Raw genomic sequence first — 24,926 nt, 5'->3', positions numbered from 1 at the left:
AGGAGCTTTAAGCAGAAACAAACACAAAACACATATGAGACATAACAAGACTGATAGGTAGGTGAGGAACAGTTATTATCCAAATGGAAAGATAAGTGTTGTATAAATGAGTACCACCATCAAATTTTCCATTTTATAGGAACTCTAATTACTATAAATATACAATTTTTAGGAATACAAATTTTATGAATTTGATTTTGTATCTCCATACATGACTTGCATTATTTCTTTAAATTAGTAATTAGATGGCATTTGCATGTTTTAGAAGTTAATAACCTTTTCTAACCAGACCCAGGTTACAGATATCTATCAATCTAAATTCTTAGTCTTGAAAGTAGAAATTCCCTACTTTATAGTTTGAATCTTTCAAATCCTGTTCATAACTTATGCTTTATTAAGTGTTCAGCTCTGGGCTTCAAGGCTTAAGGTTTATCATTGGATAAGCTAAGATTGTCTAGAAATGGGCAATAAGATTGATAAAGGGGCTTGAATCCATGTCAGAGGAGGATCAAATAAAAGTTATGTTTACTTTGGAGAAAATTCAGGAAGATCAAGATAACTGTTTTCAAGTATTTAAAGGTTTGTCATATGGAGGAGATATTAAGACTTGTTCTGTCTGGTGCCAGAGGGAAAAATCAGGAGCAATAGGTAGAAGTAGACAAGAGGGAAATTTGGATTGTGATGTCAGTAAAAAACTTTCTAAAAATTAGAGCTGTCCAAAAGTTGGACAAGTTGCCTTGGAATGAGTTTTTCTTTCCACAAAGGCCCTCAAGAAGAGACTAGATGACCCCTTGCCAGTTATGTAGTAATGGAGATTCCTTCAGGGTATGGGATGGATATATATCTAGCCAATGAGGTCCCCCTTCTGATTCTCAAATTCTGCTATCTCTGTGAGTCTCAGTTTCCTCATCTGTAAAATGAAGGATAGGAAATAAGTACTTTTATAATACTATGTTCCAGGCAGTGTGCTAACTGCTTTTTAAAAATATTATCTTATTTGATTCTCGCCACCCCGGGAGGTAGATGCTATTATTATCCCCATGTTACAGATATGGAAACTGAGGTAGACAAAAGTTACTCAGCTTGCCCAGGATCCTAATAAAGTGTCTGAGACCACATATGAGTCTTCATGACTCCAGATAGTGCCTCATCTACTGCATCACCAGTTGCCTCTTATATTAGAGCAGATGACCTCTAAGATCTCTTACAGAATTCAATCCTGTGAAACAGAAGTATATCTGCAAAAGTAAATTACTAGAGAATGCAAAGGAAATTTAAAAATTATGCATTTGCAAGGAAATTTATTTCATAAAATACAAATATCTGATTAGGTTACAAATGAAAAAATACCTTAAAATATAAGCAACTGCAAATAGAAATGTAACGAAAGGGTGGCAGAAAGGCAGGACACATGCCGGAGCCCAAGGAGCATGAGACAATACTAACAGGCAATAGTTTTAGCTAGCGCCAGGCAGGGGTACCTACCAGTTACATCTTTTGTATGGGTTATCTTTATGCATGTGGGCACCTGATTCAGTCTGTCTTCTTTCCTCTCAAATGCTCCGGCCCTGAGGTTGTGGCTTCCAAGCAATTCTTCTTTTTCATCATCTCCCAGCCCCATATCCAATCTCTTTCAGGTGGAATCCTTTTTGCTCCTAAGAAAACCAAAACATGGAGTGGAGGGAGATCTTATCATAATCCTGGTGTAGTGCTCTTATTGCTGATGGTAGTGACAAAGAAAAAGAAAAGAGCCATATAAGAATATCGTCACTATTCCACTGGTAGCCAGGCCTCTAAGGCTCCATGCCCTTTCCCAGGCAATAGCAATAGTCTGCCATTCTTGCTGGCATCAGCCTTTGTTAGATCCTCAGAAAATTCAAGGACAAAATATGGCAGGTTGTCTAATGGAATGGCTAATATCAACTTGCACTGGGACTTGCCCCAGGAACAAGAAATTCAATTAATAACAAAAAGGAAGTCATGATTAGGAAATAATAAAAAGGACAATGTTTAATAAACTTCTTTCTGAAAACTGTAGTACTTGAAGAAAAATAGAATGGGGTAAGAGGATGAAGGGAAGGTACACTGGGATGATGGATAACAGGGTATATGGGAAAACATGCCGAGGAGAGGAGTTAGAAATACTTTTTTCCCTGACTCAGTTTCCTCAAATGTAAAGTGAGATTGGACTGATTGATCTGTAAGGTCTCTTTCCAGCTCTCCATCTAGGTTTCCTATGATGGAAGGATATGAACACACAAAATAAGGACAATAATGCTACTTTCTGGAATCCAACACAGGGCCCAGTAGAATGCTTTACATAAAAAAATGCTGAAGGACTGGCAGAAGGAAAAAAGACGTAGAACGTTTCTTTTTCTTTATTCCAAAAGCAAAATGAGGTATGGCAGCATGGCAGGACATCTCACATACACAAATAACTACTACAAATGGAAGGAGTCGTGTACTTTGCCTAGCGTAGTTAAGTTTTTCATCTGGCTTTACATGAATCCAATCAGAACAAGATGGTCCAAAGGGATCTAGAAATTTTGGAGTTACGTGTTCAGGAAATGGGAAGAATATGTGAAATAGATTCTTTAACTCAGTTATTTCAAAAATGTTTAATATAAAGGACAGATATACTGTATACATTATCTACCTTTGCCTGATAGTCTTTTTTAATATGCTTTAAATACCCAATTATTGACATTAACAGTAAAGTATAAAGATGAGAGAACATAAAAAAGGAAAAAGCACTTTTATTTTTTTGTCAATTAATGAAGGACCTGAAATATGAAAACTTCCACTGCAGAATACTGTTTCACCGCATAAAAATATATTCCAAAAAGTATGTTACCTGGGATTCATATACATGTGTCTAAAAAATCCCTTCACACTCAAAATCTTCTGGCCTTCTACCATTCTAAACCTTAAAGCTTAATCATTATTCAGATAGGTAAATATATTTCAAACAAGGTGAAGGAATCCATCTAGCACCATAACCTTTATTTTTATAGCTGAATTTTAAGTACTAAAAGCTACTCAAAATGCATACAGTACTAGCATCATAGAATGATCTCATATTTGGTATTTTTTTCTCCCACATTTCCCCAAATTCTATCTGAAATTCAGATATTCTAACAAGTAGGAAAATGCCATATTTCAGATGCTATTATTCAACAATTTATATCTGGTTATGTAAAGGCCACATCTTTCAACAAAGTTTCAGAACATTTCATTGAAATCTCAATATCTTCAATAAAGATTTTTTAAAAATACATTTGTTACAATTCACAGGTGAGTAGAACAAAAATATTTTAATTTACAACAGCCATTTAAATTTCACATTGTTTCATGGATATTACACAAAGCATGAAAGGTATTTTTTTAATAATTTGGACAGTTTTTTGCAGTAGATACTTCCTCATACAAGATGTCGTTTACCATTTAAAGGTCCTCTTGAAAGGATTCAAATACACAAAAATATAAAAGGCCTTAACTACTTTGACATAATGCTTTATAAATCTAGGGCAGACCTGAACATCATCAGTGGTCTGTTTTTTTTTCCTTTTTAATTTCTTCTTGATATTCTTGGATTAATTGTCAACCAACAAAAAGTTAATTCCAGATTTTAATATTGTAATTACCATGAAGTGAAAAGTCCTTATGTAGCTATCACCTTTTATACTAAAAACCCAACAATTATTACTTTAAAATATTTGGGCCAATGTGAGAGTACCAGTTAGCTTTATGTAAACTATGTATTATCTCCTCTCTTCATTACATAAACGTATTTGGTTTAGCATGCTGCTTCTATTAAGGTGACAAAAATAACCATAATTTAATTGAAATAAAAAAGTATAAAAATTTAACACAAATGTAGCTGCTTATATTCACCTGCATTTATCATGTCCAATTATTAACAATGCTCAAGTGCAATTTAAAAGATTTTAGTATTACAAATGTCAATGACCTATAAATAGCAGCATTATGCATGACAGTATAAATGAAAGCTGTCAGCATTTCCATTATTGACCCTGTTTTTATAGAGTTATAATGAAAACATGCACAGTATATAAGCTTCTGTCTGAAACTGAGTATTCATGTGGTCTTAGGCCATCACTAATTTTGTTTTCCAATTTGGATTTAAACTTAGATGTCAACTTACAGGTCTGAAGCAAAAAAAGAAAGAGTTGTTTAGTGGTTTCAGACTTGTCTGGGTATCTTAGAAGGCAAATTTTTTTAAAAATGTAATTGTAATGAGTATTTTTCTGTTTGTAAATTAAAGATTCTCACACTGACACAGACTTATCAACAGTAATTTGACTGTGATACTGTCCATCTCTAGAAACTCAAAGCCTCAACCACTATTAGAGTCCATTAAATAAAATTAATTAGCAGACAGAAGAGTAATTTAAGATAACCTTAATGGTCTAACAAACCTTCCAAAAGGAAGGAAATACAAAGTTAAAGCTGATATACCAAACTTAACTTATACTGATATATCTCAGTACTAAATTATTTACCACATAACTCTTAACTAATCCAGAATGACTTCACCAATAACAAAGTATAATTGAGTGGATAAGCCTTAACTCCAGATGTCCTTACTTTTGAGGCCTAAAACCATTATTTGAAAAGTATCATAATGCCACACACACTCACTCATACACAATTTTGTGTGAAGGTATAGTTTTGTTGATTTCTTCTATTATACTTTCCATAACACTGGTAATTCCATGGATCCATTGCCTGCAATGGACAAGTGCTGAGAAAATCCAACTTCCAGAGTGAAAGGCATATTTTAACCAAATGAAGAATAGTAAATCCTCCACACAGGCTCTAATTGGAACTATTTCATTTAGTATATGCTGTAAAATGACCAGTTTTTTGTTTTGTTTTTTATCTGCAGTCTTTTTGAAACACAAGGCACAAACAGGAAGCAGACATTCCAAAGAGTGATTGTCTGAAAGAAATGTAACTGTTCAGAGTCCTTAGTCCATTTTATTAGAATAGCTCCTTCTTTCATATCTATGCAACATCTTCTAGATAATCTGCAACATCACTAAGTTGAGAAACAGTAAGGTCCTGTGTGAGGTCTTCAAGCTTTTTGTAAAGAGAAAAAGAAAAAAATTAATTTTATAAAATAACAATTATGATAATAAACTTGAAATTATTACAATTTACAAAGTAAATAATTGTTTAACAAAGCACATCAAATCCATTATTTGTTTTTTATAACAATTCTATAAGACTGGTATTAGTTATTTAATTAATGAGAAAATTTAACACTTAAGAAACTTTACTTGGGCTTATACAGTTCTGGAGAGGCAGAATTGAGATTAAAACTCCAAATTTCCCATTTTAAGTCTCATCCTCTTTTTGTTAATCAAAAATCCAAATAAGCTATAAGCAAAAAATTTAGGAAAATTTGGCTAGGCTGTACTTCAGTAAGACCAATAATATTAAAAGAAAATAGGTCCAAAAATATCATTGTTAATTTGTCTTATTGGTAACTATTGTACATCTCTCTGAATTTCTACCTATGTACTACATTTTACTGAAATTTATTAAAATCAAGAGAAAATGGACATTTAAAAACTTCTCCCAATGATTTTTTAAAGATCATTTTTAATAATCTTTAATGAAGAAATCTCAGAATTAAAAAGTTTTCTAGGTAGTCAATAAAAATTAAGTGTCTACTTTGTGAAATGGTCCAATCCACAACTTAACAAGAATCCCCTCTATATAATATACAGTCAGTGGGCATCTAGAAAAACCTCCAATGAGGGGGAAACTGAAGCAAAAATCAAACCTAAGGTATCTTTTGAAACTCTTTTGTCATATATTAAATACAGTAAAAATCAAGTTAAGTCCAATGTCATGAAACAAGCACATGTGTAGTCTAGTTGAACTATAACTCCCTACTTCCCCCATTTCCAAATCATGCTGCCTATATACTCTTCCTGGGTGAACCCGGACAGCATTCTTGAGTGTGGCCCAAACTAGATTAAAATATAAGCGGAAAACATTTAACAAAATAAAAATAAAATTTAAAAAGATTGCATTTTACAACTAAGTTAATATGAGTCCCACGTTGGGATTGATTCTTTCCTATTTAAGTTTGATATCAATGGTCTACATTGTCAAAATGCTTAAGAAGTCAGGAAGGATGAGGACTGGGAAAAGGCCAGGGAAAGGGAAAATCTCAAATAGCACTTATTTGAGGGGGTAGGGGAATGTGATATGTTAAAATGTACTAAAGCAGGCTATTAAAATGTTACTTTAATGCCTGAAATTCAAATAGCCTGAAATAAGATTTTGTCAAGACAAAAACATAGAATCAGAACATAGGAAGGGATTTCATTGGCCACCTAATATAACCCATACCCTAAAACGAATTTCCAATAGTCTTAAGAAGTCTCCCTCTTAAGGCACCCCATTCTACTTTTGAACAGCTCTAAATTTCAGTTTTTCCTAACATCAAGCCTAAAAACTGGTCTCCTGACAACTCCAATGCAATGTTCTTGGTTCTGGCCTTTGGAGCCAAATAGAAAAAAACATCTTCCTCCACATGATAGTCCTTAAAAATGCTTGAACACAGCTATTGCTGTCCCCTCTAATTTTTTCTTTTCTACGAGTTAAAACAAGCCCAGTTCCTTCAAATAGTCTTAATATGACATAATTCATCATAGCTACCTTTCTACAAACATTAAACATCATTCCTAAACCACCATGCCCAGAACTAAATCCCATACTTTAATTTAGTATTTAGGTTTAGTTTAGAGTTTAGCAGAACTATCATATCTCAATTCATGAAAGCTATGACCCCTGTTAATGAAGTCCAAGACTATCAGCTTTTTTATTGTCAATTCATACTGCTGGCTTGAATTGAGCTTATAGTCTAGTGAAGCCTCTTGATCCTTGTCAAAAGAGTTGTCTACTCATTCTCTTTCATTGTATAATGGAATTAATCTTTTGTTCTAGTGTAAGACTTTACATTTGCCCCTACTGAACTTCATTTTATTAGATTTAGTCCAATGCTTTTTTTTTTTTTTTTGATGATCTTCCCATTATCAATGACAGTGGCTCAGCAATCAAAAATACTAGTTCCTTCAGGACCAGCGGAAATCATTCTTCTACAAAGGGTGGCAAGCTAGATACTCTCTTATTATCTCCTTATTTATCTTGGCTTTCAATTGTTAGCCGTTTTTGTTATGTCATTTCCAGGATAAAGGTTATCCTCCTTTGCAGAGGAAAAAAAAAATTAAAAAAAAAACTCTGCCTTCTTTCTGTTAGTTATTTCTCATCTACATCAAGTCAAGCGGTCTGATCCCATCTTTGATCTTCCTTTTTTTTTCCTATTATAAGTAAAAAAAGCCCTTTTAGCTTCCCTTGCTGGCTTCAGCTCATGAGCTTTGGCATTCCCAACACTGAATTTACAAGATTTTGCAACACTTAAACTGATTCTCTGTTCTTGCTTTCATCTTCTATACAGGTCTTTCTAAAACTCTTAAGTTGGTGGACATTTTTACTATACAACCACAGCAATCTCTTTAGGAAAATCTATTTTATCCTCCTTATTGGAACTGTTTTGTGTAATCAAAATTTAATTCTAGAGCACCTACCCAAGGCTGACTTCCCCTGAAGCATTTTAAGCCATGGGATCCTACCTGTATTTCTCATAATCTCAATTTTTTTCTCAAAATTTAGGGTGCATGCTAGACCAAGCTCAGTTTTTCTTTCCTCATCTAGAATATTCTATTCTGTTCCTTCAGACTGACTGTACCCCCAAGAATACAAATTAATGAACTTCAAAATTTAAATGTGTGCATACATAAAGCTTCCCTAGTTTACAAGTCCATTAAATACATTTCTTGAAAAAGCAAACAATTCAATAAAAACAATGCATACATAAAAGCATACTTTATCATTGATATTGATGTCATCTAGTTCCACAGAAATGTCTTCTTCTATTTCTTCGCCAATACTTATTTCACTTTTCTCTGAGCGATGACTTATGGTGCTACTTTCAGAAAAGAAAAAAGACAAAAGGATTGCAAGGATGATAAAACATTTGTAATAATTATCCTATATAAAATTTTCATTAAAAAAATTTTAACCACTTAAGCCAAATGTCAGAATAATACAGAGTAATACTGAATTAATGATATTAAATATCCTTTGAGAAGTAGTGCAGTATAATGGACAAAAAGCTAGTAGCATAAGAGTATCGATAACTTGAGTTTAAGTCGTATTTCTGATATTCAGAATGGGACATTGGATAAAGCACTTTACTCAGGGATATACCCCTCTAAAACTATAAATTGTAAGAGATTTGCTAACCTACATTAGTAGTGGGAGTTAACTCATCATGCAGTTCTTTACACCAAAGAAATGAAACCAAAAAATTCAACTGTTCACATATATCAGTGGTTCCCAAACTTTCCTTTCCAGAAAAAAGGGGGTTTCCAAACCCCCTTTCCAGAAAAAAATATTATTTAGCGCCCCCTGGAAATTATGAAACTATTTATTGAACTCAGAATAGAATGTAATACAAAAAAAGTGTGGCCATCACCACTCTCATGGATCACTGCAGCACCCACCAGAGGGCGGTGGTGCCCACTTTGGGAATCACTGACATATATTGAGGATAGATCAAGAGCCCAAAATTTTAAATATATTTTCTCTAACATGTACTCATTAAAAAAGAGACTTTTTAACTAGTTAAGTTTCTATAATAGCTTATCTAGATGACATTTTAGTTAAAATATATGGATTATATGATCAATATATAAAAGTAAGAAATAAGACTAAATCTGTAACAAATTTTGTTTTCAAGTTTGGCATGCTTCTTTAACATGTCAACTATGCTAAAATGTTATATCCATTACATTTGAGAAAAGCTTTTAGAAACTCCAAAAACTAATTATGCTCTCGTTATGGAAGGTTTTAGAGCTGTTACTGGAAAGGAATGGAAAAACATTTCTAAAGCACTGTGTGTCAAAGAACTATGATAAATCCTGGGAATATAAGAAGAAAAAGGAGGTAGTCTTTGCTATCAAAGAGCTCAATTTCAAGTTGGGAAAAGAAACCCATATAAGTGTTCAGCTGCAGGGCAGATGACATGACTCAAAGATCCACAGAACAAGTATCTATGCCTGGATTGGCACTAAGACAGCAGACTACTGAATGGAGGAATTAAAAAAATAGGAATCAAGAAGTTGCTGTGTATTATTGCTTTAGAGTTTATTCATATGTTAGGTCTTCATAGTAACCACTATCTCACTTTATTCTATTTTAGTGAGTTTCTATTATTACCACTATATGCCTCACATGATATAAATCTAAGAACATTCTATAAAGTCAAATATAAGTAACTTTTGGATTAGCTATTGCCCTCCTGACATCTCCACTGGTAGGAAAATAGTTTATTTGTAGTTATAAATCCTATATAGTGTTTATTTTCCTTTCTAAAAATGCTTTCGGAAATTATGTTCATTAGTATATATTCAATTTACTTGGAAAATGCTTTTCTTACCTATTAAAATCATCCATGTATTCCTCTTCATCTCCAGTTCCTGAATTTAAAAGCATAAACATTTATATACACACATACATATATTCATATGCAAACAATTCTTTAGCTAGAGCTACATTATTCTAAAGTTTACAGTCCCTTTAAAATATTGGATTTTACAGAATCATTTGATAAAACCAGTCACTCCAATAACAAAAATGATAACATGAAAAGCAAAAGTTAATGTTAGTTAATACTTCACACTAGGAAAAAAAAACCTTAAATCTCAGAATCACGTCCAAAAATAAGTAAATTCCTTATCAAGCCTAAACACATTCCCATATCAGGAAAGAATATGTTAGTAAGACAATCTGTCAATAAAGTCATAATAAAACTTCTACTGATAAAGACTTATTGGTAATATTATGAATTCCTGAAAAGTTTCAATTAAAAAATACATCCAGCGGGGCAGCTAGGTAGCTCAGTGGAGTGAGAGTCAGGCCTAGAGACAGGAGGTCCTAGGCTCAAACCCGGCCTCAGCCACTTCCCAGCTGTGTGACCCTGGGCAAGTCACTTGACCCCCATTGCCCACCCTTACCACTCTTCCACCTACGAGACAATACACGGAAGTACAAGGGTTTTAAAAAAAAATACATCCAGGGAGATGGAATAAGCAAATTCTGTATTTGATTTCATATTATATCCACATCCAAATTCTTGCTGTCTCAAGAGCCCAGGATCAGGGCTTATATTCAATAAGTGTCTTAATAAGTTTCAGCTGTTGCTACAAGACAGAGCTACATTCCATTCTACAGCATAACTAATATCATTACAGTCAAATACAAGCCTGTCTTTCTCTACAAACTAATAAATCTAATCTTGCTACCAGAGCTTCAAAAAGATATTGTATAAGGTATTATACAGACATATGAAGGAAGCAATAGCTGTCATAGCCATAGTAACGTGGACAATTGAGTGAGGGATGGCAGCCTTCAAATGGACAGTAAGAGGTAGCTAGCCATATTTTGCACTCAAACACAATGACCATCTTGACAGCTATTGTAAATGCAGTTAGATACAAATGGTCTCACAATAATAACTGAATCATCCCTATCCCGCCTGCCACCCCCTACTGCCCTTAGAAGCAAGTTTCAGAAACTACTGGCTAAAATACACAGTGTCATTTGCAGCACACATAGTTACATCCTTTTGCTGTAAGAAACTATAACCTTATTCAGGATGAATCTCTACACGTGTATTAAGCAATGTGCTAAGTGATAAGAAATCTCATTCTAACTTCTGACTAAAGGATGTCAATTTACTGTTAATTAAGAATTCAAAATATCCATTAGTAGAGTTTGTATTTATACTATATATATACTATATTGACTATAACAAAAAAGCCATCTTTTTTCCCCTCTCCCACTTTTGAGAAATTGTGGTTTGAAGTCTGCATAAATATGGACTAATCAAAATGCTGCCTAAATGTCAGGCATGTTACCAAATGCTGGGCAAGCTAGGTGGCAATGCTGATGAAACATCAGGCCTGGACTGAAAAGACTTATCTTCCTGAGATCAAATCCAATTTCAGAAATTTACTAGCTATATGGTCTTAAGTAACTTAATTCTGTTTCTCTCAGTTTTCTCATCTGTAAGATGAGCTACAGAAGAAATTAGCCAACCACTCCAGTATCTTTGCCAACAAAGCAAAAATAAAAGTCCTAGTCTCAAGGAATTAATTTTTTTGTTTTGTTTTGTTTTGTTTTGTTTTTTTAACCCTTGTATTTCGGTGTATTGTCTCATAGGTGGAAGATTGGTAAGGGTGGGCAATGGGGGTCAAGTGACTTGCCCAGGGTCACACAGCTGGGAAGTGGCTGAGGCCGGGTTTGAACCTAGGACCTCCTGTCTCTAGGCCTGACTCTCACTCTACCTGAGCTACCCAGCTGCCCCTCAAGGAATTAATTTTTGAAAAATTACAGCATCTCTGCCTTGGGTAATATAAGGTAGATTGCTGATTGCCATTGGTCTAGAATTTGCAATAAGTACTGACAGCTAGAATGTGTCCCTCCCCTACTATCTTCTACCTTCTAAAACTCTTCTCCTCCCTGACCCCAGAAGCCTCTCTTGATCCCTTTGTCACATGGCACTTTGTTTTGATTTTTATAAATTATTTATCATATATTACACTATGTTAGTTACTTCTGGATGTGTTTGTTTTTCTAAATTGTAATCACCATGAATCTTATTTGACATTTATTTTCCCCCAACCTCACTTAAAAGGACCATTCTAAGACTTCATTATATGGAGATTATTCTGGATTCCCAAAGGCTATCCAAGAAGCACACAAGCTCCAGTAGGTCCTATTAAATTGAAAAGGCATTAAGATTGAGTTTAGGGATGGATTCTATCTATCAATGGATGTTGTATGAGGATAATGCCCGAGTAATTTCAGAGAGGCTCATTCCCTGCCTGGGTACAATGTGATGATTTTGGGTTTTTTTTTATCAGAGTAATTCTCAAAGACTGTTAAAGTAATAGAAGAATTGTAGTCAGAGTAAATGAAGGGGGTAAACAAAAGAAACAATCATATTAATGAAATAACAGATTCTTGAAGTATCACAGTGTTTTTCTACTACATAGGTTCAAATCTAGCCTCAGACACTTCCCAGCTGTGTTACCCTGGGCAAGTCACTTGACCCCCATTGCCTACCCTTACCACTCTTCTGCGTTGGAGCCAATACACAATATTGACTCCAAGACGGAAGGTAAGGGTTTTAAAAAAAAAAAAAAGAAAGAAAAATTAAGGCAAATTCCTGTTTAGTGGCAAACCAATGGCAAACTTCAATTTTAATTTCAAAGATGACCATTTCAAAAATAATTTACTAATTTATTTTTATTTATATTTATAGTAATTTACTAAATTACTAATTTAACACTTATGAAAATGAAAAATTTAGTTACCTAATCCCAGAGATCCAATTTTATCACTGACCATCTTCAGATCTCTCAATACCGAGCTTCCTCTCGAATCTGAGGAAAATAAAACACAATTATCAACCATAATTTTTTTTGTAATACTATTACTAGAAGGTGATCCTTTAAAATTTCTCTTTTAAAAACTGCATGGAACTTATTTTATATGATAGGACCATAATGGTATAAAAATGACTAGTCAAAAATCAATAGGCTCTGGTTATCAATAGTCTGATTATATAACATTCCTTATCAAATGCTTAAATGCAATCAGTGAAATATTTTGTCCTCACTATATCAACTATATTACTCTCATCTACAAAGATTGCAACTTTTTATTAGACGCAAAACTTATAAGGTAACATTAAAAAGTCTGTTTCACTCCATTTTTTTCTCTTTGTCTTGATTTCTTTTACCCTTAGTGTAAGAGATCTTTACTTTCAAAAACAGTGAGCCATGATGATAATTAGGATGGGAAAGGGCTAGGAGGCTGGCAAATGCATGCAGGGAATGTAAATGGGTGAGAAAATACATGGACAGCTTAATCAGTGTATGGCTAAGTATGCCATACAGTCCTAACAGTGAGTTCACTAGGTTCATAGTTGAGTAATAGACCAGAAGTTAGGAAATACTATAATAGGTTACTTATAATTATTACTTCAAGTATTTTTTTTCTCTCTCATTCTTGAGGAAATATGATGTAATGGAGAGAGCTGGACTCTAGGAAAACAACCAAGGTTCAAGTCTCACCTTTGACACCAACTAGATTTGTAATCTGAGTAAGTCACTGAATTTTTTAGTACTCTAGGCCAGTAGTGTCAAACTCAAATGGAAACATATCCCCGAGGACCATATATTGACTTAGGAAAACATAAATGAACATTATCAATGTTGCATTATGTTTTTGTTTATTCTGTTAACATTTCCCAATTACATTTTAATATAGTTCTGTGCCCTAGGGAATTTTGTCTACAAGATATGAATATGACATTTCTAGGCAACTCTAAAACTTGAATTTAAAGTGAAGGAACCGAGGGCAGCTGGGTAGCTCAGTGGATTGAGAGCCAGGCCTAGAGAGGGGAGGTCCTAGGTTCAAGTCTGGCCTCAGCTGTGTGACCCTGGGCAAGTCACTTGACCCCCATTGTCTAGCCCTTACCCCTCTTCTGCCTTGGAATCAATACATAGTATTGATTGCATTGATTCCAAGACAGAGAAGGTAAGGGTTTCTAAAAAAACAAACAAATAAATAAAGTGAAGGAACCAAGCTGCATTGGTAGAGAAATGTTTCCTCATCCATCAGTTTCCTATGCTAGTGAAATCACAGGTTCATTCTCTATCCCTATTCTTACACATGGAGAATATTTATAAAGTATACCATGCACTCTCAATAAATACATGTCTTTTCTCAAAGATTATCAGTTGTGCATGAACAATATATAAATGAATTTTTACAGTCAAATTTCCTCAAAACTGACTAATTCCTGGAAGGCTTATATAGTACCTGTGTAAACCTTAGCATCCTTATCTGTAAAATGGGGAACAATTGTACCTCCCAAGGAAGTTGTGAAGGTCAAATGAGATATTTGTAAAATGCTTTGACTACCTTAAAAAATTAAAAAATGCTAGGTACTAATAATCTTCTTATAATGATCAGTAACTAGGATCATATAGCCTCCACAAATCCTGAAATTGCACATGAAATCTAAACTTAATACAGAATTAATCACAAAAGAAAAAAATATTAAAAAACCTCCAAATAATGACAATGATAACAACCTAAAGCATTTAAAGTTTTCAAATGGCTTTACAAACATTACCTCATTTGATCTTCATAATATCCAAGTGAGACAAACAATAAAAATGTTTTCATTCTTGTATTACAAATGAGCAAACTGATATTCAAGAGTTTCTGTCACTTGCTCATGGATGCAGTAATGTTAGAGGCAGGAAGAGAACCCAGAGTTACTGACTCCAAATCTAGTACTCCTTTTACTATCAAACCAAACTAAAGCCATATCAAAGAAAATTTGGGGTTTTGATAACTTTGTGGGTACTTACTTTCAGATTCTTTTAATAAACGTGTTCCAGTAAGGGAGCTAAGCCCACTTTTTAAGGGAGGTGCATCAGAAAGTGATGCAAGGCTTCCTACTTGTTTGCTTGATTCACTTTTCCTAATTGGGAAAACAAATACATAATTTATAGTTTACAATATATTCTTTCTTTCATCATTTGAGACCTAAGCTACTTGAGTCATGTTTATATAAAGAAAATATAGACTTTACTATGCAAAGCACAGATTCAAAAGCTTTTGGTATGCCTACTAGGAAAACAGGAAGAAAAAAAACCAACAATCACAAATTCATGCAACAAGATATTTAATAAAAAATTACCTCCTCACCTCTTTTTAGAGTTTTGTTTGACATCTGTTAAATCAAACAAATCTTCTATGTCATCTTCAGTGTCACTGTTTTTATCAGAAGCCCTTTTCCACCCCATATTAAGAAATGGCAGCCAGGAAAAAAAGATTTATATATGAATAAGGGTACCTACTGGCAAATGGCTTACAGAATAAAGTCAGTAGCACTGCCTAAAAAACTAGCAAACAAGAGATAGTGAAGAATGAATTAAGCATGGGGAAAGTAGTATAATATATTTTTCTCTAATCCATAAGAATTTTTTTTTGTTACTTTTGCTTCTCAGTGTCATCACTGGCATGAAAGACACACATGCCTTTTTCCTGTGGTATTATACTTAATAAAAAGACCAGTGAAAAACATGTCGCTTATCTTTTGGCTGCATTATAATCATTCTATCTGCCTAAAAGTCAAATGTTAAGTAAAAAAAAAAAAGTTTCTACATAGAGACGTTTTGCTTCTACTAAAAGCTGTTTTCTAAATGTCTTAGATATTATTATGAATTAGTCTACCCACCTGAAAACAGTTAATGAACTACCTTACACCATAAAACTAAGAATTTAGGAAGACATACTTTTGTATGGTAATCTGTCAAGCAAAATTCACTCACCAACCAAAACTTTTTTCTGGCTTAGGAATGGGATCATCAAAGAAGGAATCTCCATCCATATCATTTTCAGTTAGACATCGACCAATTTTGTCTTTGCCATCCAGAGCTCTATTGTTTAAGGAAGAACCATGTTTTGTTTCACTGGCTAAGATATGATGGCTTCTGGTCTTTATTTCTGACGATGAGGAGATACTTGTATCAGTCTGATTTGTTTCAGTGGCCTTCTAAAATGAAGGATAAAACCATTCACATATATCTTTCTTCTAGATGAAATTAAGAATTTTCAGATATTTTAAATTCAGTAAGATTTCTGTACATAAAATTTTTTATTTAGCCAGTACATTGTTTATAACAGGAGCTTAATAAATGTTTTTCTGAATCAGTAGAAAAGTACTGAATAGAATTTTAAAATATCATCTAAGTCAAACCTCCTTGCTTCTATGTACACACACACTTCTGTATTTGTATCTTTACCTTAAAAATTCCTAAATAGATTGTATTTTTTGTTGTAAAACATTAGATGCAATCAATAATAAACATGGAAAAGAGAGGCTCCACCACTTAAAATGACAAGAAAATAATTATTCATAAGTATAAATAGTGATTTTCATCCAATATTTAAATACCACAATCTCCAAAAGCTTGAAACTGCACCATGACTTTTCTGCATAACAGACCACTGAGTAAAAAGAGCAGCTCCATTAGACCCACCACCAAGTAGATTTCTCCCTTGTATTTTATTATATATAGCCCCCCCCCAAAAAAATTCCTTCACATACTTACCATTATCCTAGCTAGGATAATTTATTTTATGGGTGTCTTGAAAGATCAGTAGACTGATTAAGTATAATAATAAAAAATAATTCCATGGAGTTTATTTCAATTATTTATCCTAGTCACAGATAAAAGTTCCCTTATGCTCTTTTCCTATTTTATTCTGGATAAAGCAGTACAGAATAGTGGTAAAAACACTGAACTGGGGCATTCAGGAAACCTGGGTTCTAATTCCTGTTCTGCCACTGACCATTTTTGACCTTAAACACAAAAACTTAAATCCTTAGGTCATTAATTTCATCAGAGGGAGTTTGACTAGATAATGTTCAAGATTTGATATGAACATTTTAAGATTTGAGTACATGAAAACATACTTGGGATTTTGACATAGCAAACATCACTAATTAGTTTTAAAATAAATTGTCTGACAGTGGCAGAAATAATATTTTGCATTAAAATATGTGTGAAATGTTTTAAGAGCATTCTATCATGAACTTTAATATTCCAAAATTCTCAGTCTTATCCACATGAAAAGAAAATAATTACATAAACTCAGAATATAATCATATGACTTCTGTACTGAAATATTTTAATAAATAACATCCTCTTGGACTAGGAAAAAAAAGTAATTCTGTCAAAATGGATGTTAACTTCTATTTTTTTGTATAATATGGTTATCCCAGATAAAGTTATACCAAATTCAACTATTAAAAGAAGAGTAGTTAAAAACATAGAGAACTTATATGCCAAAATTTGCACACTACATTTCAAAGGAGTCATGTTAATACCTCAGTACTTTGATGGACCTATGTTCTCATGCACTTCACTAATTCAATTCAACAAGTATACTAGAAGTAGGATGGGAAAGTGAAAAAAACATTGGAATATATGCACGGAGAAGTGTAAATAAAAATATAAAAAGTAAATTCAAGGCAAATACAAAGTATTATGAGGGTGGGAAAGGCACTACTGAGGGAATCAGGAAAGGCTTCATGTATAAGGTGATATATGAATTGAACTTATTGTAAAAAGGGATTCTAAAAACTAAAGAAGATGAAAAGCATTCTAATCATGGGGGACAGCTGGGCAAAAAGCAAAAATAGAAAACAATGTTGTAAGAAAGAGAAAATGGGCATTTGCTGGCACAGAGTACTATATGTAAACAGGAATAATGTTAAATGTCTTAAAAGGTAGGCTAGAGCCAGTTTATGAAGTGTTCTAAGGATCAAAAAGAACTTGTGTGTTATCCCAATGGCAAAGGGGAGTGATATGGTCAGAGCTGTGCTTTAGAAATAGCAGGTTGTTAGCTGTGTGGACAGAGAATAGACTAGAGAAGGGAAACCAATTAAGAGAAATCCTGAACTTGATTAGTGATCTTGTAAGTATATAGAGAAATAAACACATTTTATAAAAGTACAACTAATAATACCTGGAAAGTGATTAGGTATAGAGGATAATAAGAAACATAAATAATATAGGACAGGAAGTCTTAACCTGAGGTCCTAATAATAAATTTCAAGAGGTCTCTGATCTTGAATAGGGGAAAAAAAAATCACCTATATTTTAATATAGTTTCCTTTGTAAGACTAAACAGCTAATGGAAATTAAGATAGAGCACTGGGCCTGAAGTCAGAAAGACTCGAGTTCAAATCTAGCTTCAGACACTTATTATGTGACTCTGGGCAAATTATTTAACCTTTGTTTGACTCACATTTCCTCAACTGTAAAATGAAGATATTAATGGGGAGGGTTTTCACAAGGATCAAAAGAGAGCCTGATAAACATGCTTAACAGTACCTAGCATATAGGTAGGAACTATGTGAATGCTTATTCACAATATATTTTGTGTTTTAAAAACATAACCAGAAAGGGTCCATAGACTTCACCAGATTGCCAAAAGGGTCAAAAATAAGAATACCTAATGTAGAATCACTCCAATGTAGCAAACCAGAATGAATGGAAGGATGATGGTACCCACCATTGATACAGGGAAGGCAAGAAAAGGGGAGGGTTTTGGAGGGAAGATGAGTTCCATTATGGACATAATGAATTAAGAGAAGAGCATCAAGATATCTAACAGGCAGTTGCTAATGTAAGCCTGGAGATTAGGAGGAAAATGAAAGGGGATAGATAGATAGACAGATAGACAGATACATACATACATACATACATACATACCCACAAAGGTTATGGAATCATCTGAGCAAAACTGATCATTGAGCTACTGGGAACTGATTTAAAAAAATGAAGTGAGAGCACCAAAAGTAAAGGGAAATGTGCTTCCTCTCTCTTAAGTCAATTTCCTCATTTAAGAAGCACTGTCTTCTGCAGAAAGAAGCCTTTCTAGATTTCCCAAACTACCCTGTATTTAACTACTCTGTATATACCTGAATTTTTCATCTTTTGCTTACATTGTTTATATGGATAGACGTAAATGCTGTCTTTTCCATTGGAATATAGGCTCCTTGAGAGTAGGAATTGCTTTATTCTTTATATTATCTCCAGTGCCTAGCATAGTACTGAAGCACACAAAAGGTACTTAATATAACATTTGTTGATTGAGAATGGGGTTAAGAAAACCCAAAGAGGAGAGAGTATGCAGAAGAGCATCAATCACTGCAGAGAGGTAGAAGAATGAGAGGACTAAGAAGGAGTCACAGGATTTAGTGATTAAAAAGATTTTCAGTAACCTCAGAGAAAATAGTTTACTCACTAATAAGATCAGCAGCAGACTGTAAAGGGTTAAGAAGTGAGTGGGTTGTAAAGATATATAAACAACCTTTTCTATGAATTAAAAGCAACCCTCTGTTAATAGCTTTTGGTGATATATGTTTATTAAGGTTATTTAGTCATCTAAAATTAAGATGGAGTCCTCCTCCTTCAATCCACTTCCATTAAAATTTTCCTGTGTGACCCTGGGCAAGTCACTTAAAACCCACTACCTACCCCTTACAGCTATCGTGTCTTGGAATAGTATTGATTCTAATTTACAAAAGGTAAAGGGTTTTTTAAACAATGCATTCTATTCCATATATATTTAAACTGGATATTAAATGTTATTAAAATTTTTTTTTATGAAATAGACAAGAAGTATGGAGTAATAGTTTGATGGGACAGTAGAATCCAGTAGAATTTTTTTTTAAAGGCTAGAGAATTAGGTCACATTTGCAGGTAGGTAGCAAGGAAGGAATCAATGAATAAAATGTATATGTAAGATAAGAAAAGACAGAGATGATGAACAAGGGTAAAAGCTCCTGAAGGAGATGGAAGGAGATAAGATCAGACACAAGGAAGAGAGCTGGCAGTAACAGAGAGAACTCCATCCTAATTAAATATAGCTTGATTTTAAAAGGAAGAATGTGAGGCCAGAATGATGGTGATGAAAGGAAAAGAGATTATGGTCAGAAATAGAGAAATTTCCAGATTTGGAGTAGTAGAGGTACAACATGTATGGGTGATAAAGAAAACAATGAGATAACCATATGGTGTTTGCTAAGGTAAAGATGTAGGTCAGACTCACTTCCCACGATAATAACTGCAACTCATCTGTGCCTGCTCAGTCTGTGCCTCCTATCCATCCTCTCCGCCAATCTTCCAGAAAAGGTCTATACTCACTGTGGTGGGAAGCTTTCCCTGAGATCTCATAGATCAGCTTCAGATGGCCAACTCATTCTTTACACAGTTCCTCTCATGTTTCAGTCTGCTTACACCCATCATTGTCCTTTGGGAGCTTCTGAATTTTAATTCTTAAGAGACTTTGGTATTGTATAATAGCATAAAACACTATTATCATGTTGATAAGACTGTACTTCTTCCAGTGAAGTTTAAGTTATTAAAAATGTTTCTGGGACTGCTTTTAAGACAAATTTAAAAGCTACATGAATAAATCACTTTCAATGCCTTAAAGTAACACCTAGTTTTTTTAGCCCAAAATGGAACCATCTACCTTGATCACTCACCAACTTTAGCTGTCAATAATTTTAGGTTATTTCCAAAAAATCAAATCTATCTCCAAAGAATGAATATTTGTCCTTAATGAACATATTTAAAAGATTATATACCACAGGACTCAAAAGGTAAATCTATGAGCAGAGTTCTAAATCTATTTAGAAGAATGACATTCCATTGGAATAAATGTATTCTTATCAAGATAACTGCTTTAATTTGAATCAATAACAAAGCATTTATTGTTTTTAAATCAAATATATTACTTAAAAGATCCCTCAAATCTCTTCCATCATTAATAACTTGTGAATCTATTTACATCTCACCTCATATACTAAACAGAGATTGTCAAATGTAATACACAAAACAGAAACATACTAAATATAGTTTAATATTTCTTTAATGATGTTAACACACTGACATTTTGGGATTCTATAGTACATCAGGATCATCATTGTGATTTATCCATTCATAGTGATACCAATCTCTCCCTTACAATCCTAAAAGCGATGTAACATCATAGTATGGAGATGACCTTGAGTTCTTGATGGCTACACTAAGAGAGTACAAGCTCTGACAGAGCCAATATCATTTGTAAAGGCTTCAACAACAGGCCTGTCAAAAGACAGATTTTTGACCATTATCCATTAAGTTGTGAAAGGAACTATCAGTAGAAAGAAAACCTACTCACAAAAAAAAACCACATCCTTGAAATACTGGGAAAAATATAACAGTACCAAAAGTGTAACACAAACTAGATCCATATTGACTTTATGATATTCCCTAGAAACTGCTTTTTTAAATAAATGGACATTTGGCTTATTTGTCATTTATTTTCATCAAAGCAATGAGAAAAGAGGGAGAGGGAGAGAAAGGATAGATTTCCAATTATTTGAGTACAAGACAGAGTGACTTTTCAGTATATATTATTTCATTACGATGATGGGTTTTAACCAATAAATGGTTCTTATGTATATTAGGTTTTACTGTAATGCTTTAGGATTTATGTCCTAGACGTTAGGCAAAATAACATAATTAGGTACATACTTAAATAAATAAACTCCCCAGGAGGAGGGATTTAAATGCCTTGTTCTAAATATCAACCAATAATACACAATATACTTCATCATTAGTACTCCAGGATACATGTACATTTACACAAATACTGATTTACCCTATAGTTATGTTAGTGAATTTTGAAGGGCACTATCTTAATTGCTATAATACCTGACAGGCATCTCATTTTCCAAAACAGACCTGTATTTACTCTAGCTAGAATTAGAATTAGCTAAAAATCAGGTAAAGCAAGTTTTGTTTTCTAACTTAATTTCTTATGCTACACTATCTATAACAATGGAGTTTCAGACTAAAAAAAAATTTATTATTACTGAAAATCATGTAATACTTATGGCATCTTTTAAAAAAAAACTTTATCTTCTTATCAATTCTAAGACAGAAGTGAGACAAAGGCTGGGCAATTAGGGTTAAGTGACTTGCCCAGGGTCACATAGCCAAGAAGTATCTGGGGCCACATTTGAACCTGGGTCCTCCTGGCTCCAGACCTAACATTCTATCTTCAATTTTCTTAAGCAGAGGAAAAAATATCAACTTTTTGCCCATCATATACAAAGATATTCTTAATCTTCACAAGGTAAACTATTTCTTGGTTTAAGATTTAAATCTCTGAAAGTCATAGCCAAAAGTATCTAAAAAGAACAGAACAAAAAACTATTTTAAAACTTAAAAACTTACTTAAAACATACTCTTAGGAAACACCTTGTTCTAAATACAAAAATTAGCAACAATAACAATTTTAATTAAAGAAATCCACCTAAATTTTTTTTCTTAAACTAAAAGGGGAAGGAACTGATGCAAATCAATAATTCTGCTATGCATTAACTTTTTGAAAATATGAGGATACCACCAAATGATTTACTCCTAAAGAAACCTCTATGATCTTTAAGAGGTAACATGCTTTTCAAAGTGTTCAATCGCAAGTTAAGATTACCGAGTAAGCTCAAAGAATCAACAAATTTCTCATCTAACAATTATCTCTCTAATGGCTGCAACACTCCAAAAAATTGAGTCCTGCCTATTTTACCCTGGATCAAGAAGCTATAAACATAATGTCCAAAGAGGGTTCCCTAGAGGAGGGAGGGAGAGAAGGAGAGGGTGAGGGAGAGGGGAGAGGAAAAAGGAAAGAGGAAAGAAGAGAAAAGAGAATATGCTCTTGTTTACAACATCAAAGAAGTTACAATAAAGAGTTCTGCAAAGTATTATGTTATCACTACAGATCAATACATACATAACCATCTGTTATCATTACTTACTAATATGTATATAACCAGTACAATTTTGATTTGAACAATTTCCAGAGTGAACAAAATATACTGCTGGTGGAGTTGTAAACTGGTCCAACCACTTTGGAGGGCAATTTGGAACTATGCCCAAAGGGCTTTAAAAGACTGCCTGCCCTTTGATCCAGTCATACCTCTGCTGGGTTTGTACCCCAAAGAGATAATAAGGGAATAAGACTTATATAAAAGTATTTATTTGTGGTGGTAAAAAATTGGAAAATGAGGGGATGTCCATCAATTGGGGAATGGCTGAAAAAATTTTATCTGATAGTGATGGAATACTATTGTGCTCAAAGGAATAATGAACTGGAGGAATTCCATGTGAACTGGAATGACCTCCGGAAATTGATGCAGAGTCAAAGGAGCAGAACCAGGAGAAAGCTGCACACAAAGACTGATACGTTGCGGCACAACAGAATGTAACAGACTTTTCTACTAGCAGCAATGCAATGACCCAGGACAAATCCAGAGGAACTTATGAGAAAGAACGCTGTCCACATCCAGAGAAAGAACTGTGGGAACAGAAATGCAGAAGAAAAACATATCGTGTGGTTGGATAGGGATATGATTGGGGTTTTAATGTTAAAAGATCACTCTACAACAAATATGAATAATGCAGAAATAGGTTTTGAGCAATGATATATGTATAACCTGGTGGAATTGCTTGTCAGCTACAGGAGACAGGAGGAAAAGGAATCCTGAATCATGTAACCATAGAAAAATATTCTAAAGAAAAAAAGAGATTAGTAACTTAGGATAGAGTAGTTTCAGTTTAGTGACAAAATCATAACATATAAGCTTGGAAAGACAGGCTGGAACAAGGTGGTGATAAGCTTAAAATGCAAAATAAAGGAGACTATGTAATTCTGCCAGGAGCCTTAGTTTCTCAACTTTTCCTGCTTTATTTCCTCTATCATACAGGAGGTTCAAGGACCTAAAGCTGTATGTTCAGAAAACAGCACCAAGGTAAATGGTAATAGGTATAAGTCTAAACAATTAAATCATCCATGGTTCTAAAGACAAACAACATTGGGTATAGACACAGAGAGGACAAAGATAACATGTCTAGGAAAACAGAATAAGCTTGAGTGTCAGATAAGGTTCATGTTTAAAAATGCTACAGAAATTAAATGACTGGGGGCAGTTGGGTGACTCAGTGGACTTCTAGGCCAGGCCTAGAGACAGGAGGTCCTAGTTTCAAATCTGACCTCAGCCACTTCCTAGCTGTGTGACCCTGGGCAAGTCACTTAACCCGCATTGCCTAGCCCTTACCACTCTTCTGCCTTGGAGTCAATACACAGGAATCAATGCACAGTACTGACTCCAAGACAGACGGTAAGGGTTTAAAAAAAAAAAGAAAAAAATTAAATGACAGAAAGGAGCCCCAAACTACAACATATTAGTTACTGGGCTCAATACTATATTGGTTAATTTGACAAAAATCAGGTGCAAGTGGCTATTTCGAAGTCATATCCAGAAACAGTGATAATTTTTTTTTTAATTTTTTAAACCCTTAACTTCTGTGTATTGACTTATAGGTGGAAGATTGGTAAGGGTTGGCAATGGGGGTCAAGTGACTTGCCCAGGGTCACACAGCTGGGAAGTGTCTGAGGCCGGATTTGAACCTAGGACCTCCCTTCTCTAGGCCTGGCTCTCAATCCACTGAGCTACCCAGCTGCCCCACAGTGATAATCTTAATATGTTTAAGAATGCGTTGATGGGGTCAGCTAGGTGACATAGTGGATTGAGAGCCAGGCCTAGAGGTCCTGGGTTCAAATTTGGCCTCAGACACTTCCTAGGTGTGTGTGACCATGAGCAAGTCACTTAATCTCTATTACCTAGCCCTTATCCTTCTGCCTTGGAACCAATATACAGTATTGATTCTAAGATGGAAGGAAAGGATTTAAAAAAGAAGAAAAAAAAGACTATGTTCACAAAATATACCCAAGAAAAGTTTTTGGTGGTAGTTGTTCTCTTTTTTAATATTAGGTCATGAAATATACTTCTTTGTATCCACTGGATTATATTTGCCAATGAGAAGTTATTTCATTCTCTCCATAGCTGTAAAAGCAATATGACTAAGAGACAGTCAATAAGAATACAGTACAAAGAGGAGTTTCACTAAATAAAATAATTTCCTACATTTTAAATAAGTAATTTTTAAAAATCAAATTTTCTTTTATCCTTCGTTTTTAAATTTAAAAAAAAAAGATAACCCAATGGTCTAGTAAATAACTATAATGTAAAGGAATTAAAGTATAGCAATTAAGCTACTTATTTCATCATATCTTCTCAGATCACATACTACCCCCAGCTTACTAATCAGTGGTTTAAT

General features: G+C 33.9%; 1 protein-coding gene across 3 annotated transcripts in view; it reads right to left on the bottom strand.

Moving 5' to 3' along the window:
• Nucleotides 1–4,775: 4,775 nt before the first annotated feature.
• Nucleotides 4,776–24,926, bottom strand: part of CEP43 (centrosomal protein 43) — a 43,546-nt gene continuing 23,395 nt past the window's right edge. For 2 of the 3 annotated variants that reach the window (XM_044675796.1, XM_044675797.1), the window contains 6 exons: nucleotides 15,516–15,739; nucleotides 14,550–14,662; nucleotides 12,480–12,548; nucleotides 9,539–9,578; nucleotides 7,924–8,023; nucleotides 4,776–5,103 (listed from right to left, as the gene is read on the bottom strand). In XM_044675796.1, the coding sequence (XP_044531731.1) occupies nucleotides 5,029–5,103; nucleotides 7,924–8,023; nucleotides 9,539–9,578; nucleotides 12,480–12,548; nucleotides 14,550–14,662; nucleotides 15,516–15,739 (621 nt within the window). In that variant the 3' untranslated portion in view covers nucleotides 4,776–5,028. Of the gene's footprint in view, nucleotides 5,104–6,625; nucleotides 8,024–9,538; nucleotides 9,579–12,479; nucleotides 12,549–14,549; nucleotides 14,663–15,515; nucleotides 15,740–24,926 lie in introns of those variants that run through there. The other variant, XM_044675798.1, reaches the window with a different exon arrangement.

This window comes from Gracilinanus agilis, chromosome 4, assembly GCF_016433145.1.
Source record: "Gracilinanus agilis isolate LMUSP501 chromosome 4, AgileGrace, whole genome shotgun sequence".
Classification (NCBI taxonomy): domain Eukaryota; kingdom Metazoa; phylum Chordata; class Mammalia; order Didelphimorphia; family Didelphidae; genus Gracilinanus; species Gracilinanus agilis.
The sequence above is the reverse complement of the archived record's forward strand: the minus strand, read 5'-3'. Positions and strand labels throughout refer to the sequence as shown.